The 14,328-nt window shown below is 40.0% G+C and overlaps 1 protein-coding gene across 1 annotated transcript in view; it reads left to right on the top strand.

Annotated features, from left to right (window-relative positions):
* TMEM41B (transmembrane protein 41B) overlaps positions 1 to 2,929 on the top strand; it is a 46,086-nt gene extending 43,157 nt beyond the window's left edge. Inside the window, exon 7 of the mRNA XM_021001951.1 lies at positions 504 to 2,929. Coding sequence (XP_020857610.1) covers positions 504 to 673 — 170 coding nt within the window. The 3' untranslated portion in view covers positions 674 to 2,929. The remainder of the gene's footprint in view (positions 1 to 503) is intronic.
* The last annotated feature ends 11,399 nt before the right edge of the window (positions 2,930 to 14,328 follow it).

The following is a 14,328-nucleotide window of genomic DNA, read 5'->3' as shown; positions in this document are numbered from 1 at the left end:
CTTCCTGCCAAATGAGACATCAGAAGAAGACCTTAATGGTGGGCTCAGGTTTCTAAAATGCTTTTGATTCCTAATAGAGAAACTGATGAAGAAGTAGGCTTTTCCATTTTTACTAATAAATATGAAAAAAAAAAAACCAGCTCCACGTCGTATCTTTGTTTATAACTTTTGACTGAAAAAGGGACTTGGTACATATTGTGTCCAATGTAGTAGGTGTCTTAAGTGTTCCTGGAGTCGGGAAATTTTAAAGAGGAGGGTGTCTTAGAAATCATTTAGTTCAGCCTCCCCGTCTGAGACTCATTGAGGGAGCGCTCAGTACCAAGTCGCCCAGCTATCGTTAGTGCTTTGTCCTGTCAGCCTAATAGGACTCACTCTTCAGTAAACCTGAAAGTGGTGTTTTGCCCTGTGTCTTCCGTGAATTAGCTTTCAAAACAGAGGCAGCATATTGTTCTTGAAACTAAAATAACTTAATCTTGATCCTTTGGTTTTGTGTTTTGTTCCAGGTGTTGCACCACCATCTTTCGTAGCAATCAAAGCAGGAACAACACTCTACCAGCTTACAACAGCAGGAGAAGCTGTTTCCTGGAACTCAGTATTTGTCCTGATGATTTTAGCAGTTCTCTCTATTCTGCCAGCTGTCTTCCAGAAAAAACTGAAACAGAAGTTTGAGTAATGAAGCACTTCGGTTTAATTTCCCTGTATTTTCATCTCAGGATCTGCATTTCCATGTTTTTCTGTTTGAAATCATCTCTTCACCGATGGAAAAAGAGAACATTTTCCTATCAAACAGCTGAGGGAAGGCATTCTAAGTGGCGAGGAAGAAGAGGAAATAAAATGGGAATTAGAAAAGGACATTGATTTACTTGCTCTTGGTGGGGAGGGAAACGCTAACTTCTAAATGAACACCTAGCCGGTAACTGCAGACGAGTATTAATGACAGGTTGCAGAGAACTCTTCATCCAAACCCGTAGAGCTAATCTAGCTGTTGTAATGCCAGGACCTGGCTACACTTATCCCTGACTTGGTAATTGGGGCTGTTGATTTTCCCTTCTCCCTTCCCTCTCTTTCCCAAGTGATAACCTAATGGATATTCGACAGTACTTGCTGGAAAACAAAAGTGTTAATATTCCTGCTGAGGTCAGCCTTTTTTACAGACCATCAACTGGGAAAATACAGACTGACATGCTATGGTTTTTATTTTTTACCCCTCTTAGGTTTGTGCTGATGGATTTGTTTAAATACAGGCCCTTGGAAGATTGAGGAATTCAGTTAGGATATCAAGTTTTCTACTTTTGTGAGGTTTGATTTTTGTTGTTTTATTTTGAATTTTTATCATGAATTTGTTTGAATTTTAAAATTCTGACCTCAACTTGTTTTGTTCTCTTTAAATTAGTTTTGCCAATATTTCAGTTGTGCCTGTATACTAGGGTGATCAAAATTAATGGCAATAATTTCTATCCAAATAATAATATTTTAGAATACTATTCCTCTTTGAAAACTCAAAAGAGGGTTTCCAAAGCCTCACTCAAAATACAGTCTGAAGGGGGTAGAAAAATTACACTGTTTTGATTTTTAGGGACGAAAACTTAGTGCCAGTACATATCTTCACTGGTAAATATGATAAATTGGCTAAAATAGTTATGGAATTTTCATCCTTAATTTATTAATCTGGTATGTTATGTAATTACATTTTAGTGCATGTTGTACTTACAAGGCTATGTTTTTTATACCCAATTGGTAGCTTTTTGTTTGTGGCTGCTTTAGATCAATGCAGTTTTCAAATCGAGTTCTTTGTTTTGTCTTAAGCCATCAAATAGAAAAGAACACTGTCTCTCAAATGGTAACAACTCTAATTAGGTAGCACTGGAAAAAATTACTCGCTGCTTTCTGCTTGTTTGCAATGTCTTTGATTCTGGGCTTTGCCATTCTGCAAGGTTTTGTCTGTTTTGTTTTACCAGGAGTTTGTCATTACATTAGAGGTCTACTTTAGAAACAAGAGAAACTCTATATTATTATTATTTTTTTTAATTTAGAAAGATATGGTCATCTTTAAAACCTGGTTTCTATAATATAATGTGGATCAGTCCATTACTTTTTCTGTCACAGTATTAACAAATGAATTTATTGTAAATACACAGAAAATATATTAACATGTACACGTCTCATTACTTTATGTGATCTGATTTAATTTTGTTCATAGGAAAAGCTTCCCTTCCTGTTGATCTTAGACCACACAACAAAAGTTTGAGTATTTTTACATAAAAGGATCTAAAACATACTTTATGGACAAAGTAGAGCTAATTTAAAATACAACAGAGTAAATTTTTACTTCAAAATATGAACTTGAATTATAATTTATGAGCTTAGACTTGACAGAGCAGTGAAGCTTCACACTACTGAGTTTGTCATCTGAAGCCCTTATAACTGTTGCCTTTTCAGAGTTATTTTGTCGTCATTATTAACTGTTTAGTTACTTCCTTCTCCTGTTGACGTTTATATGGTAGATGAGTATGCCTGCTGTTTTCAGTTTGCTGTTTTTTCTTTTTTCAAGAATGTCATTGACTTCCAAGCCAGTAGTTGTAGATTCTTTTTCAGTGGCTGCTAGGAAAGAATCTTTGAGCATGTTTTACTGGGGAAAAATATAGCCAGTAGCATGCAAAGGCCCCTTCACAAATGTGGCATTCCTAGAAGACTTGTTCTAATGCCCCAAATTAGTAAAGTCCAGTTGGCACAAGTTTCAGTCCTTTGGAAGGAGAGAGCTGCCATGAAATACATGGGAAGGTAAGACACTAACTTACCACGTGAGATTGCATTCACTTGGTAAAGTAGACTGTCTTTGGAATTGTTGTATTATGTTTTGTGTACAATATTTTTAACATACTCAGTGTAAGCTAAACTGTGATGGGAATAAAACACTTGAGAAATATCACCTTTGTTGTGCATGGATTTTATTTCACAGAAGTTTTTCTATTAATAACTTATTTTGAACTTATGAACTCATTGAGGATGATCTCATAAAGTTGTAAGGAGTGCTTTATAAACCCTAAATGCTCTATAAGTGTGAGTTGTTCCATAATAATATTTGTTTATGTGTGTTATTATTGCTTCAGCTGGACAATCTCTAGAAGGGTAGAGAGGATTGTGTCATATTTTTGTAGCCTCTCCTAGCATCCTGCACAGTGCTTTGCATTTTGGTCTAGAACTTATTTCATTCCTTTACAGAAATCTGGGTGACAAAACTCCCTCTACCAGTGCAGATCTGGAATTACTCTGCTCTTAAAGTCATAGAGTGTACTGAGAGGCTAAATGATTTGCCAAATACCTATAGTTAGTATAGATAGGTTAGTGGTGGGACTTGAACCCATGCCTTTTCAAAAAAAAATTATTTTCAGTTCTGAATTCTCTCCCTCTCCAGTTCTTGTCCCACTCATTGAGAAGGCAGGAAATATGATACCCATTATGCATAAAAACATATTTCCACATTAGCTACATTATGGAAAAAAAAGAAAAAGAAAAATATGCTTCAGTCTGCACTCAGAGTTGCTCAGTTCTCTGGAGGTAGACAGCATTTTTCATCAATACAATGATCACATTATCTAAGTCTTTCACAGTTGATTACCGTTATAATACTGCTGTTATTATGTACAGTGTTCTAGTTCTGTTCACTTTTCATCAACTTATATAGGTCTCACCAGGTTTTTTCTGAACTCATCTCCCTTGTCATTCCTTATAGCACAATCATATGTTCAGCCATTCCCCAATTGGTGAGCATCCCCTCAGTTTCCAGTTCTCTGCCACCACAAAAAGAGATATTTTAAATATATATATATATATATATATATGGTTGTTTTTTTTTTACATAGATCTTTTCTCTTTTCCTTTGGTCTCTTTGCATTACAGACTTAGCAGTGGTCTTGCTAGGTCAAAGAGTATGCACAGTTTTACAGCCCTTTGGGCATAGTTCCAAATTGCTTTCCAGAATGGTTGGACCAGTTCACAATTCCACCAACAGTGCATTAGTGTCCCTATTTTTCCATATCACCTCTAGCATTAGCCATTTTCCTTTTCTGACATGTTAGCCAATCCTACAGGTCTTCGTGACTCCAAGGTCCCTCCTCCCTCTACTATGCCATGATGCCCCTTGTTTTGCACATAAGTAGGTATTTCGGGATAAATGAACAACCAATTCCTAAGAAAGCAGCCTGTCTAAGACATATGATAGGACCAAATTATCTCGGGGGTTAGAGCTGAAAGAGAATGGTTGTATCACTCTTCTTGTTAGGACGTTCTTATGATATGTAACCAACATCTGACTTCTCTTTAACTTCCATCTATTGCTTTACTCTCTGAATGGATAGAGTTTAAAAATAATCGCTCCTTTTTTTCCTCACAGTCTTGAGTTTTTTTAGTAATTTCTCATATGATATGGCTCCTGCAGGTCTTTTTTTTTTTTTAAGGCAATTGGAGTTAAGTGACTTGCCCAGGGTCATACAGCTAGTAAGTGTCAAGTGTTTGGTCTGAGGCCAGACTTGAACTCAGGTCCTCCTGACTTCAGGGCTGGTGCTCTATCCACTGCGCCACCTAGCTGCCCCTTCCTGCAGGTCTTATAGCCACATCTGTTGAAGACCCAGAAAGGAAAGTTCTTGTCACCAAAGTCTTTGGTACTATCAAATGATTCAGCATCAGAAACTGATATATCATCAGTGGAAATGACATGAAAGGAGAGGCATTCCTTTTTTTCTTTGCTGCTGTACCCTAAAGACCATGGTACTTTTCTATCTGACTTGCCCCTGAAACCTTACATGAATGTTTCTCCCCCATTACAATGTGACCACCCTAAGGTAACTCTCTTTTCTATCTCCCACACTTAGCACAGTGCTTTCTTTGCGCATAGTAAATGCTTTAATAAATCTTTTATTCATCCCTTTGTGTTTTCCAGACCCTTCACCTTCCCAGGCATCCTAGATGTATTTCTTAAAATAGGATGCCCACAACTGGGCACAGTCCTCTAAAAGGCATCATAATATAGCAGAAAGTGCTAGATTAGGGATCAAATGGCCTGGGTTCAAATTCCTCCTCTGCCACTTGTTTCTTTTATGACCTAGACAAGTCTGGACTTCAACCTGAAATCATAGCCTTTTGATTTGTTGGGCATGCGGTCCACAGAACTCCTGATTCCACTCATTTGACAAGCATTACATGTCTACTGTGTTTGAGACATAGTCTAATAGAAAATAACAGGTACACAAATAACTATAATCTAGCCTCCCACAATTCCACCTCTATAGTAGTTTCCTTACAACTCCACTCCAGGCTGAACTTTGAGAGATAATGATAACTTACCTGAATTCATTCCTCAATAATTAATATACTCTCACCCCATCATACTCTTCTCCCCTCCCAGTCCTTCCCAGCTTTACTGTTTTATTGCTCAAATATTCTTACACCCTCAACTCTTCCTACTCCCAACTCCCATTGTAAAGCCACCCATCCCTTCCATGTGCTCTTTGGAATGTTTTCTCTGTAAGTAATGCTGCTACTTTCATCTTAAACCTTTTCCTTTTTCCTTCCATCTTTGGCATTCATTGAGACCCGACACCTTTCCAGAACTGGCTGCACTTTCAGACCCTCACCTGGTGGTAGGTGAATTGGTATGTTCCTTGTTCCCCATTGCCACTTCCAGATTATTCCTCTACCACCATCACACAATGGTGTCTTTTCATTTGAAGTTCATTCAGTTCATATTTAGCACTCAAGATTCTAGTAACTTACCTACCAAACTCTGGGTTACTCTCCCTTCTTCAATGAATTCAGTACCTGGCTCTTTCTCCCTTATCTAACTCCTGCCATCATACTAGGAGGCTTAGACCTAGCAATAGCCCGTCAAACACTGTAGCCTCAGGGTTCCTCGGTTTACTCATTTTCCCTGACCTCAATCCACTCTTAGCTTCACAGAGAGATGGGTCATATTCTTGATCTTCTGTCACTCAAATGTTCCACTTCCGCATTCACGTACTCTGAAATTCCTTATCTGATCATGATTCATTGTCATTCAGCCTGTCTCTTGCAACCCGTAATTTGATTCTTTATTCTCACTGTGACTTCCAGTCCTTCAACTCCGGTTTTTCCCAGGCCATCAACCCTGCACTGGGTGGTTACACGCCCTCACAGTCCCTTGTCCTCCTTATCTTCTTGCCAATCTTGCCCTGCCAGGCCTCAGTCTTGGCTTTCTTCTACTATCTGCTTTCTTCACTCTCTGTACTTGTGCTGCCAAATGAAGCTGGAGAAAATCATGAAACCCTGCTGTTTGTCCACTACAAATTTATGTTACATAAATCTCAAGTGGGCCTTCCCTGTGGCAAGGCCATCCTTTTACACCTCCCTAGTTTTGGAGGCAGCTAGTGCTGCAATGCTATCCACGCTTAGTGGATAGAGTGCTGGGACTGGAGTCAGGAAGACCTGAGTTCAAGTCTGGTCTCAGACATTCACTAGCTGTGTGACCCTGGGCAAGTCACTTAATTTCTGTTTGCCTTAATCCACTGGGGAAGGAGGTGGCAAACCGCCCCAGTATCTTTGCGAAGGAAACTCCCTATGCCATCCCAAAGAATTGGACACAACTGAACAACAGTTAGTCAACTTGCAGCAACTTTTCCAAATTTCCTTATTCTTCTCCAGACCTGCCACAGTTCTCCCACTCTCTTGCCTCATATTTCACTGAACAAATTGGGCATTTGTCAAGAGCTGCCTTTTCTCTTCATCACTTCATCACTCCACATCACTGATGCCTCCCCCTACTCTTTCATTCCTGTCTCACGTGAGATGGCACTTCTCATTGCCAAGCTAAGTCCCTTTCTATGATTCCATTCTATCCCATTTTTTTTGTTTTGTGTTTTTTTTTTTTGGCTAGGCAATGGGGTTAAGTGACTTGCCCAGAGTCACGCAGCTGGTGAGCGTTTATGTCTGAGGCCGGATTTGAACTCAGGTCCTCCTGAATCCAGGGCTGGTGCTCTATCCACTGTGCTACCTAGTGCCCCATCCCATTTTTTTAAAGTAGATTGCCCCTGTCATCTTTGATTTTCTCCAGTCTCTTGCTGTCTTCTATAGATATGTCCATATCTTCCTCATCCTCACTACCTATCCTTTATCTCTCCTCCCTTTCATGTCTACACTTGAAAAGGCCATCTTGAGTTGATGCCTCCATTTCCTGTTCTCTTATTCTCTTCTTACGTCCCTGGCAGCCTGGCTTCTGCCTCATCATTCCACAAACTGATCTTTCCAAAGTATAATTAATTAAGAGATCATTAATCTCTTAATTGCCAGATCCAAGGACCCTTTCTCACTCTTCATCCTTGACCTCTCGGCAGCCTTGATGACCCTGTTAATCATCCTCTTCTTAGTACTGTTGTCTCTAGGTTTTTGTAAAGCTGCTATCTTCTGGTTTTCTTCTCCTCTCTAATCTTTTTTGCTGGATCTTTAACTGGATTACACTTATTACCTATGAGTGTTCTCCAAGCCTCTGTTCTGGGTTCTCTTCTGATCTCTCTACTGTTCCACTTGGTTATCGGTGATGCAAATCTTTCTCAGATCTATTTATCCATTCCTTACTTGTCCCCTCATCTTCATTCTTACATCTCCCAATGCTTGTTGTATTTCTAGAATGTCCCATAGACATCCCACCCCACACGTGCAAAACTGAACTCATTATCTTTCCCCTCAAGTCCTCCCCCTCTTCCTAATTTTCCTCTTACTGTTGTTCAGTCATGTCCAATTCTCCATGATCTATCTGGGGTGTTCTTGGCAAAGATACTGGAGTGGTTTGCCATTTCCTTCTCCAGTTCATTTTACACATGGGGAAACTGAGCCAAACAGGGTGAAGTGACTTGTCCAGGGTCACACAGCTAGCTAATGTCTGAGGCTGGATTTGAACTCAGGAAAAAATCTTCCTGACTAGGACCAGTACTCTATCCCCTGTTTACCTACCATCATTCTCCAGCTTATCCAGGCTTGCATCCTAAGTATCATTCTTTACTCCTCACTCTGTCAACCCTCCTGTCATATCCAATCTGTTTCCAAGTCCTATTTTACCTTTGTAAAATCTCTTTCTCCCCTTTCTCTGATATTGCCACTATCACTTCACATCTGCGCTATTGCAATAACCTGCCTCAATTGCAATAACCCTGCTACCAATCTTTACCCACTCCAGGCCACCCTCTGTTCAGATGTCAAATTGATCTTCCTAAAGTTCAAGTCTGTGATTAGAGAAATACACATTAAAACAACTCTGAGGTACCACCCCACACCTATCAGATTTTTTAATGTGACAAAAAAAGAAAATAATTATTGGAGTGGATGTGGGAAAATTGGGACACTGATGCACTCTTGGTGGAGTTGTGAACTGATCCAACCATTTGTGGAGAGCAATTTGTAACTGTGCTCAAAGGGTTATTAAATTGTGCATACCCTTTGATCCAGGAATACTACTATTAGGTCTGTATCTCAAAGACAATGTGTAAGGGAAAAGCACCTATTTGTACGAAAATATAGCAGCTGTTTTTGTGGTGGCAAATAATTGAAAATTGAGGGGATGCCCATCAGTTTGAGAATGGCTGAACAAGTTATGGTATATGATTGTGATGGAATACTGTTGTGCTATAAGAAATGGTGAACAGGATGTTCTCAGAAAAACCTGGAGAGCCTTACACAAACTGATACAAAGTGAAGTGAACAGAACCGGGAGAACGTTGTACACGGCAATGATAATTTTGTACAGTGTTCCACTGTGAATGACTTAGCTCTTCTCAGCAATACAATGATCCAAGACATTTCCAGAGGACTCGTGATGAAAAATGGTACCCACCTCCAGAGAAATAACTGATGATCAGGTATGAATCCAGATCAAAGTGCTCTTTTTCACTTTTGGTGTTTCTTCTTTTTTGCTCTGTGCCTTTCACAACATGGCTAATATGGAAATATATTTTGTGTGATCACATGTGTAACATATCAGTTACTCTCAGAGTGGGGAGGGGAGAAGAAGGGAGAGAATTTAGAACTCAAAATTTTATCTTTACATGTAACTGGGAAAAAATTTATTTTGGGGGTAAATATTATTTTAAAAAATAAAGTGCAAGTCGGACTTGTACTTTATGTTGCTTACCACCCTCCACTATTCAGTAAACTCAGTCAACTCCAGTGGCCTCTTACTACTTCCGGGATTAAGTATGAAATACCCTATTTGTCTTTTAAAGCCTTCCTAACCCAGTCCCTTCCTGCCTTTGCAGTGTTCTTACTCCTTCCTCCCTTCCACATACTCTCTGATCCAATGACATTGACCTTTTTGCTGTTATTTGTAAGTGACATCTCCCACCTCAGTGAACTTTGACTAGCTGGGATCACCCGTGCCCAGAGTCCTCTCCTTCTTTATCTCTGCAGTCTAGTTTCCCTGGCTTCCTTCAAATCCTGACTAAAATCCCACCTTCTATGAAAGGCTTTTTGCAGTCCCCCTTAATGCTTTCCTTCTATAATAATCTCCAATCTTTCATATATATATCACATTTTTACGTATTTGTTTGCATGTTGTCTCTCCCCATTGGACAGAATTTTTTGAGAGCATGTCCTGTTCTTTTGCCTTTCTTTGTGTACCAGGGAAAGAGAAAGCCCCACATTGAATAGAAAGGGGCTTAAAATTATGCATGTGCTAAGTATGTTATTTGGCACAGAGTAGACACTATAAATTCTGGTTGATTTGACAAAAGATAAGAAATGCAAAGGAGAAAGGCAGGAAAAGTCTTGAGACACTTAAAGGAGAGGTCATATTCCCCTTGGAGGGAGGAACATTCAAGGAAGGCTTCCTGGAGTTGGTGGTGCTTAGCTTGAGCTTTAAAGGGACTTAAGGTAGATGGAGGTAGGGAGGAGAGGGAGTTGTCTAATCTGGCTGGAATTCAGAATGTGAAGGAGAGCAATTTGGAAAGATGGGTTGGGGGTAGATTTCAGAGGGTATTGAATGCCAGGATTAAAAATTTATACTTTGTTAGATAGTGGTACGCACTAGAAGTTTGCTAGTAGTGATGCATTAGGAAAACTTAATCTGGCAGCACTGTGGGGTATAGGTCAGGAAGACCAGTTGTGAGGCTGATAGGTAAGAAGAGACAAGAATAGTTACAATGGGAATTAAAGAGAAAGGATTGATCGACTCTGTCAAACACTTATTAAGTTCCTTTTATGTGTTAGTCACTAGGCGCTGGGATACAAACAAAAAGTGGAAATCCCTGCTCTTAAGGAGCAAGAATTATTTACAGAGGGTGTGGTAGAACCAAAATGGCAGAAGAACATGAAGTGCAGTGAGCTTCTGTTGCTCTCCACTGTAAAAAACAAACCCCCCCCCCCCAAAACAACAACAACTAGAAAACTCAGAAAACCAAACCATATCCAAAATCCTGATCAGGATATTTAAGAAAAGAAAAATCAGTCATTTTTTCCACCCCAGGTCACCAGGGAGACAAAAGAGAAACTGCTGGACACTGGGGACTGGATCCAGCCAGGAATACTCCACCAGCACAAGGAGAGGCTGTACACCAAGGAAAGAGGGGTGTAAAATTATGCCTGGCTCAGGAACGGTGACAGCTAGCACTACCCGGCTCCAGATCATAGATCCAGGGCAGACTGAGGAAAGGCCATGGGCCTTGGAATGGCATTCCAGGGTGAAGAGGGGGTGATGGGCCCTGCTGAACCGGCAGAGCTTCCCAGTGGGGGCTGAGATCAGCAGCACTCTCCTGAAATTGAAGCATTGGGTCCACAGGCCCGTAGGTCACTCCCAAACCCAGGACCAGGACTGCAGAGCTCAGGCTAAGAGTGCAATGAAATTGTCAAGTCCCATTGACCCTACTTCTGCAGCCCCTCGTTCCTCCCCTTCACTCACACTGCTACCACTCTAGCTCAGGCTAACCCAGAGGATAGTAATCATTTCCTAACTAGTCTCCCTGCTTCTTCACTCTGCCCATTGCAATCTATTAATACTAATGATTACTTATGTATTACTTAGTATCATAGTAATTAGTAATTATTAATAATCTATATTGGTTTTTTGGTTGGTGGTTGTCCTTGATTCTGGAAGAGGACCAAAATGACCTCACTATGTTGTGGTCAAGGTCCAACGATGTCTGAAAACCTTCAGTGATTCCTTATTACCGATAGCACTAAAGAGGTTTAAGGCCTTTTGCAGTCTTTCTCCAATCTACTTTTCTAACCTTATTACATATTATTCTCCTTTATACATTCTGTGGCCAAATTGGATCATGAACTGTTTTTCCATCTCGACATGCCAATTTTTGGTTCTACACAAGCTGTTTCCTATTCTTAGAATATTTTCCCTTTTTCCTAAGCCAAGTTCAGGTGCCAATTACTCCATGAGGTCTTTTTTTTTTTAACAGAAAAAAATCAATTTATCATAGGTTTTATATTCTAGAGTAAACTAAAAGCATTCTCTCTCTCTCCCTCTCCCTCTCTCTCCGCCCCTCCCTCCAAGTTTTTCTATAGTGCTTTGTCCAGATCTCTCCTTTGTGATGACTTCAAGTCCTCCCTATGGGTGACATAAGTATGTGCCACTTATATCTTAGATAATACCTAAATAAATACCTATGGTGTGGTATTGACTCCTACATGCTGAAAGTAAAAATCCTGTTGAAGGGCTTGAATTAGCTCAGGGTGCAAAATTTAGGTGGCGCTTTATTAGTGATATCAACCTGGACTTTTTTAAGTCCTTGAGCCATCCCACATGCCCACAGGCTAGCCACTTAAACAAAACAAAACAAACAAAAAAAGGCCGCAACATCCCCTTTAACCTGTAGAGGGCAGTCAAGTCTGCAAATGCCGGAGCCGTTCCATCCAGCATGAGAGGTCTTTCAGGATGACTCAGCAGTGGCTTTTTTTTTTAAACCTCTGATCTTGATTCCCAGTCTAATATAGAAGATAAAATACTGATCAAATATTAAAGTTCAAAATTTGCTACTTCTATTTTCCATTTATTTCCCCCCACCATTGTGATATATTTCACTCTCTTAGGTGTCATCCCTCTGTACCCCAGAATTCACTAAGCTTTGGGTGTGATCACATAACTTTGAAAACATGGTGGCAAATGCAAAACAACGTATAAGTTCATCCTATCAAGAGCACTTCCTTTTGGATCTTCTTTGTGTATACCATAGCTCATAAAGAGGATTTCTGTTTCCTTCCCAATCCCAGACTTACATAGTAAGGGAAAGTGGGGAATATGATGTTAGCTAGAACACTGGATCTAGAGTCAGACCTGAGTTCCAGTCTGGCCTCAGACACTTATTAGTTGTGTGGCCCTGGGCAACTCAACCCCTGCTTGCCTCAGTTTCCTCCACTGTAAAATGAGAATAAAAGCATCTACCTCCCAGGGCTGTTGTGAGGACCAGATGAAGTACTATTTGTAAAGTGCTTGCCATAGCACATGTTCCCTTCCCCCTGACTCCCAACTACCTGCCCACCATGTGACAACAGTCATAGTAGCTACCTACCCTCGGCTGATTTTCTCCATGCATAAATCTTCAGCTCTAGAAGTTTGAAGTTCATCTTTTGACAACCCCACCCCAAGCCCTGTTTGCTTCCTCAATGGGAAGAGTAGAAAAAGAGAATGCCAAGATAAGTGTCTATTTTACTCTGTTTCATGGCTCCTTGTGCAGTGAGATTTATTCCAACTTTAGGACAATTCCACTTCATTGGTCCTGTCTCTTGCAGAGAGATTAGGGACAATGTCTTTCCTGGTGGAGTGTCTCAGAATTATGGTCCATCCCCTTCCTTTCTGAATTGTCCTGGACCTATGGAAAAGATTCTATGAATAATGAGTAATTCCGTGGGTAATGAAAACTAAGAGTATCCCCATTATACCCTTCCTAATATAATAATTATCTGTATACACGTTCTCTCCCTGCAGTAGATTGTAAGCTCTTTGAGGGCAAGGGCTATGCCATTTTTTAATCTTTGCATCTCCAACACCTAGCACAAGACCTGACTCACAACTAGTAAATTAATGAATTTTTGTTGAATTGAATCTTTCCCACTGTATCACTGCTGCATCAGTAAACAAGACACAAATACAGAGGGATGGATTACTGTTGTTTCTTTTTTAATATGTATTTAAACCAGTTTCCAGAAATGATGATTTATACAATTTGATGTAACACTGCTTAGACTGCTTCATACTTATCATTCACACTTTATGAACAGCAGTAGGAGACATATTTGCCTGTTTTGATGAGAAGCTTTGATATTGAGTGACATCCAATTTCTTTTTCACAAGTCAATACATTCTGTATTGTGAGCATAAGGGGAAGGATTTGTTGACTTAGAAGAAAGTGCAAAGGAGAAGGGAATGCCGGAATCAGAATCACATATATGTACCAGTAGAATTACAGCTCATATCTTGAAATGACTTATGTGTAAAATGGGTACATTAGCTGTACCTTAAAGGTAGACAAACTTGTAGCTCCATTTAAAGTGAATTGGATTATTAACCAATGTCAGGGAAACATGATAACCAAACCCCAGGTCAAATGAAAACTAGGCTGTTCTCTTCTTCTCTCTGCCTTCTTATTTCATCCAAGCCTAAACGTCTCACAAGTACCTTTTGATGAGTTTTGTAATTTCCTTTGTAGGGTCTTGTTACAAAGGAAAGAACATTGAACTTTGAGCAGACCTGGTTCTGGCTCTGTCAGCTATCAGCTGTTGATTGATTGATTTATAGGTTGACTCATGATTGGGTGTCAAGGATTGTATGGAGCTGACTCCAAGGTGTTTTTTTTCTCTCCGTGCTAGGATGCACTCAACCTCCTTTTAGTAAAAAGAATGGAGAACTGAGGAAGATCCCAGACAGGCAGATGAGGTTCACTGGAGAGAGAAGAATAATTATCTTGACTGTTTTGATTGTGAGTCGTTTGCATTTTTTTCCATCTTAAATAAAATATTTGATGTATTTGCTGGTTTGTTAACTTAAGTGCTTGCATGGGAATCCTTTAATATGTTTTTTTGTAGATACCTGGAAACAAACCAAATTGTTGTGTTCTCAGGGGAAATTCTGGTTTCCATGAACCCAAGAAAGAATGATGGTTGATGGATTTGCCAACTGAATATTGTGTAAAACCTGAGAGGCCATCCTGAGCCATGGCACTTCCTGTCATTTGTTCTGGTTCTACCCTACAAGAGAATAAACAGAGTACGTCTTGCTCTTCCACACACTTATCCTTCAGAAGCAGTGTGGGTACTGCTCACAAGAGTAATAGATTTGGAGTCTGGAGATCAAGGTTTGAATCC

This window comes from Phascolarctos cinereus, unplaced genomic scaffold (genome assembly GCF_003287225.1).
Source record: "Phascolarctos cinereus isolate Bilbo 61053 unplaced genomic scaffold, phaCin_HiC Scaffold_9;HRSCAF=440, whole genome shotgun sequence".
Classification (NCBI taxonomy): Eukaryota; Metazoa; Chordata; class Mammalia; order Diprotodontia; family Phascolarctidae; genus Phascolarctos; species Phascolarctos cinereus.
Note: the sequence above shows the minus strand (reverse complement) of the source record. Positions and strands in the feature narration are given on the sequence as shown.